Source organism: Musca vetustissima, unplaced genomic scaffold, assembly GCF_032173495.1.
Source record: "Musca vetustissima isolate MV318-11 ecotype Yass unplaced genomic scaffold, APGP_CSIRO_Mvet_v1 utg227515, whole genome shotgun sequence".
NCBI lineage: Eukaryota > Metazoa > Arthropoda > Insecta > Diptera > Muscidae > Musca > Musca vetustissima.
In genome coordinates, this window is record NW_026879045.1 from 21,058 (window position 1) to 23,093 (window position 2,036).

Sequence of the window (2,036 nt, forward strand, 5' to 3'; positions counted from 1 at the left end):
ACAAAATTTATCTGTATTGTTCTTTATTTATCCATTTTGGGTCAAGTCAATAACATAAAAATGCGATTGTTTTCTTGTTATCAAATATTGACATAAAGTTTATAGCCTGCAAATAACGAGCGAGATTCGCAAGTGACATTATTCCCTGGAAAACAGGAAATTGAATGATATAAAACGAAGAGGTTTCATCTACCAACATATCAGACATCGGATTCATTTAAAACTACGAATATATATTCGGTGTTAAAGATATCTAACTAAAATGGCTAATATAAAGTGCTTCACTTGTTTACTAATGTGCCTTGCAGTGTTCCTGTGGAAATTCTCTGCTGCTTTGCCTGCTCAAGAAAATGGCCGCTATTTTGAAAAACAGGTAATTATTTGTCATTAAACTAATTGCACTTTACATTTCGAGTTTATTATCTCTATAAACAGTTAAATCGGGAATTGTTTAACAATTGGCTAACGTCGGCACGCAGTATTCAAGCCCTGAATAATCCCTGTAGTTATTATCCAGACAAAACCTGGTCTGCTCCCATGCCGAAAAGGAACTCTGAATTAATAAATTCACTTCTAAGTCTGCCCAAGAGTATGAAATATGCTGGAAAGTGAAGTCAATGAACGGCCCCTTTCCACAATTCGAATTCATTGACATTTCTCATTGAATGTAAAACAATTTTCCATCAGGATGATTGCTACAAAAAATGTATTTGTATGCAGTAACAAGTTGTAATAATTAGACGCAATTTGTGTGTATGTAAATTAATTACATTTTTCCTAATTGTTTTGAAAAGCCAAAAAGAAAAAAAAAACTAAAATTACAACAAAAAAGAATTGTGTAATGAAAATATTATTTAGCATTTACGACTTTTACTTCTTTATGTTCAATACATAATCCAATTGATACTGGCAAAATTAAGATTTTTTATGGCTATTGGGACCAGTTAGAATTGCGAATCCTCTATAAAGAAAAAAGCATGACTTTGTAATTTTGATTGAGGAGTCGTCTATACACTCTTGAAGCACTCACGTACACAGCGGTTCATCGGCAGTATAGTGTGTGGGGGCCATTACACTCTCATATCTATAAATTCTATGTAAATATTTTGGGAAAATTTTTATATAAAAATTTGAACCTTTTGGAACAAAACACACGTCATTTCAGGAACGCTGCACAAAATTGTGTTTCAATTGAACAAACATTGGACCTCCTCTGCAATTTCGTTAGCTATATCTAAATAAGATTACAATTTATTTTGTGGATGAAAGTTCTTGCGAATAGAATCCTGAAAAGCAAATTCGCCGCAAGCCAACGTTTTGAGTTATGATGTAATAAATAGTTTGTTTGCGACTAATGCAGGTTATTGTCTCGTCCGCCTACCTAGAGTCCTTATGCGTTTTCTTCGCTCTTATTTTCTTGAACGGTACACAAGACAAGATTTTTGAGATTCAAATTTAACAAAAAAGTGGACTGTTAGATTCTATATAGCATCCTCAAAGAAATGCAATCAATATTTTTATTGTCCTTTTCCATTTTAATCCGATCCGTACAGAATCCCTATTATAAACATTCACATATAAATTTTGATTAAATGTTAGTTTTCAACCGTCTGGTAAATGAAAAAATAAATTGACATAATGTTGTTTTTTATACTTTTCACCACTCTGCGGTACAGGGTATTATGTCTTTGTGGATATGTTTGTAACAGGCAACAGGCAAATGGAATCGAGAAAGGCCCATGGTTCCTTTTGAGAATATGTATATGTATTTTATGTGAATGATACACTAAACTCCCAATATTTGCTCGATTAGGACACAATTCTGCACCGAGTACTGAATTAGGTGCAGACAGATGTCTGCCAAATTCTGTTAAAATCGGTTCAGATTTAGATATAGCTCCCATATATAGTTTTGTCCGATTTTATGAGAATGATGCACCAAACTCCCAATATTTGTCCGATTGGGACAAAATTTTGCTCATCGCACTAAATTATGTCCAGAATGATGTATACTAAGTTATGTTAAAATCGGTTCA

The 2,036-nt window shown here is 33.1% G+C and overlaps 1 protein-coding gene across 1 annotated transcript; it reads left to right on the top strand.

The window, feature by feature from the left end:
* Positions 1-262: 262 nt before the first annotated feature.
* LOC133323845 (protein PDF-like) lies at positions 263-612 on the top strand. The gene is made up of 2 exons (XM_061532742.1): positions 263-373; positions 436-612. The coding sequence occupies exons 1-2, from the start codon at positions 263-265 to the stop codon at positions 610-612; spliced, it is 288 nt and encodes a 95-aa protein (XP_061388726.1).
* Positions 613-2,036: the final 1,424 nt, after the last annotated feature.

Bases quoted from the DNA above. Each gene is read 5' to 3' on its own strand.
- LOC133323845 (XM_061532742.1), top strand. From the start codon at position 263: ATGGCTAATATAAAGTGCTTCACTTGTTTACTAATGTGCCTTGCAGTG. The intron at 374-435 runs GTAATTATTTGT...CTCTATAAACAG, and splicing joins GCCGCTATTTTGAAAAACAG to TTAAATCGGGAATTGTTTAA.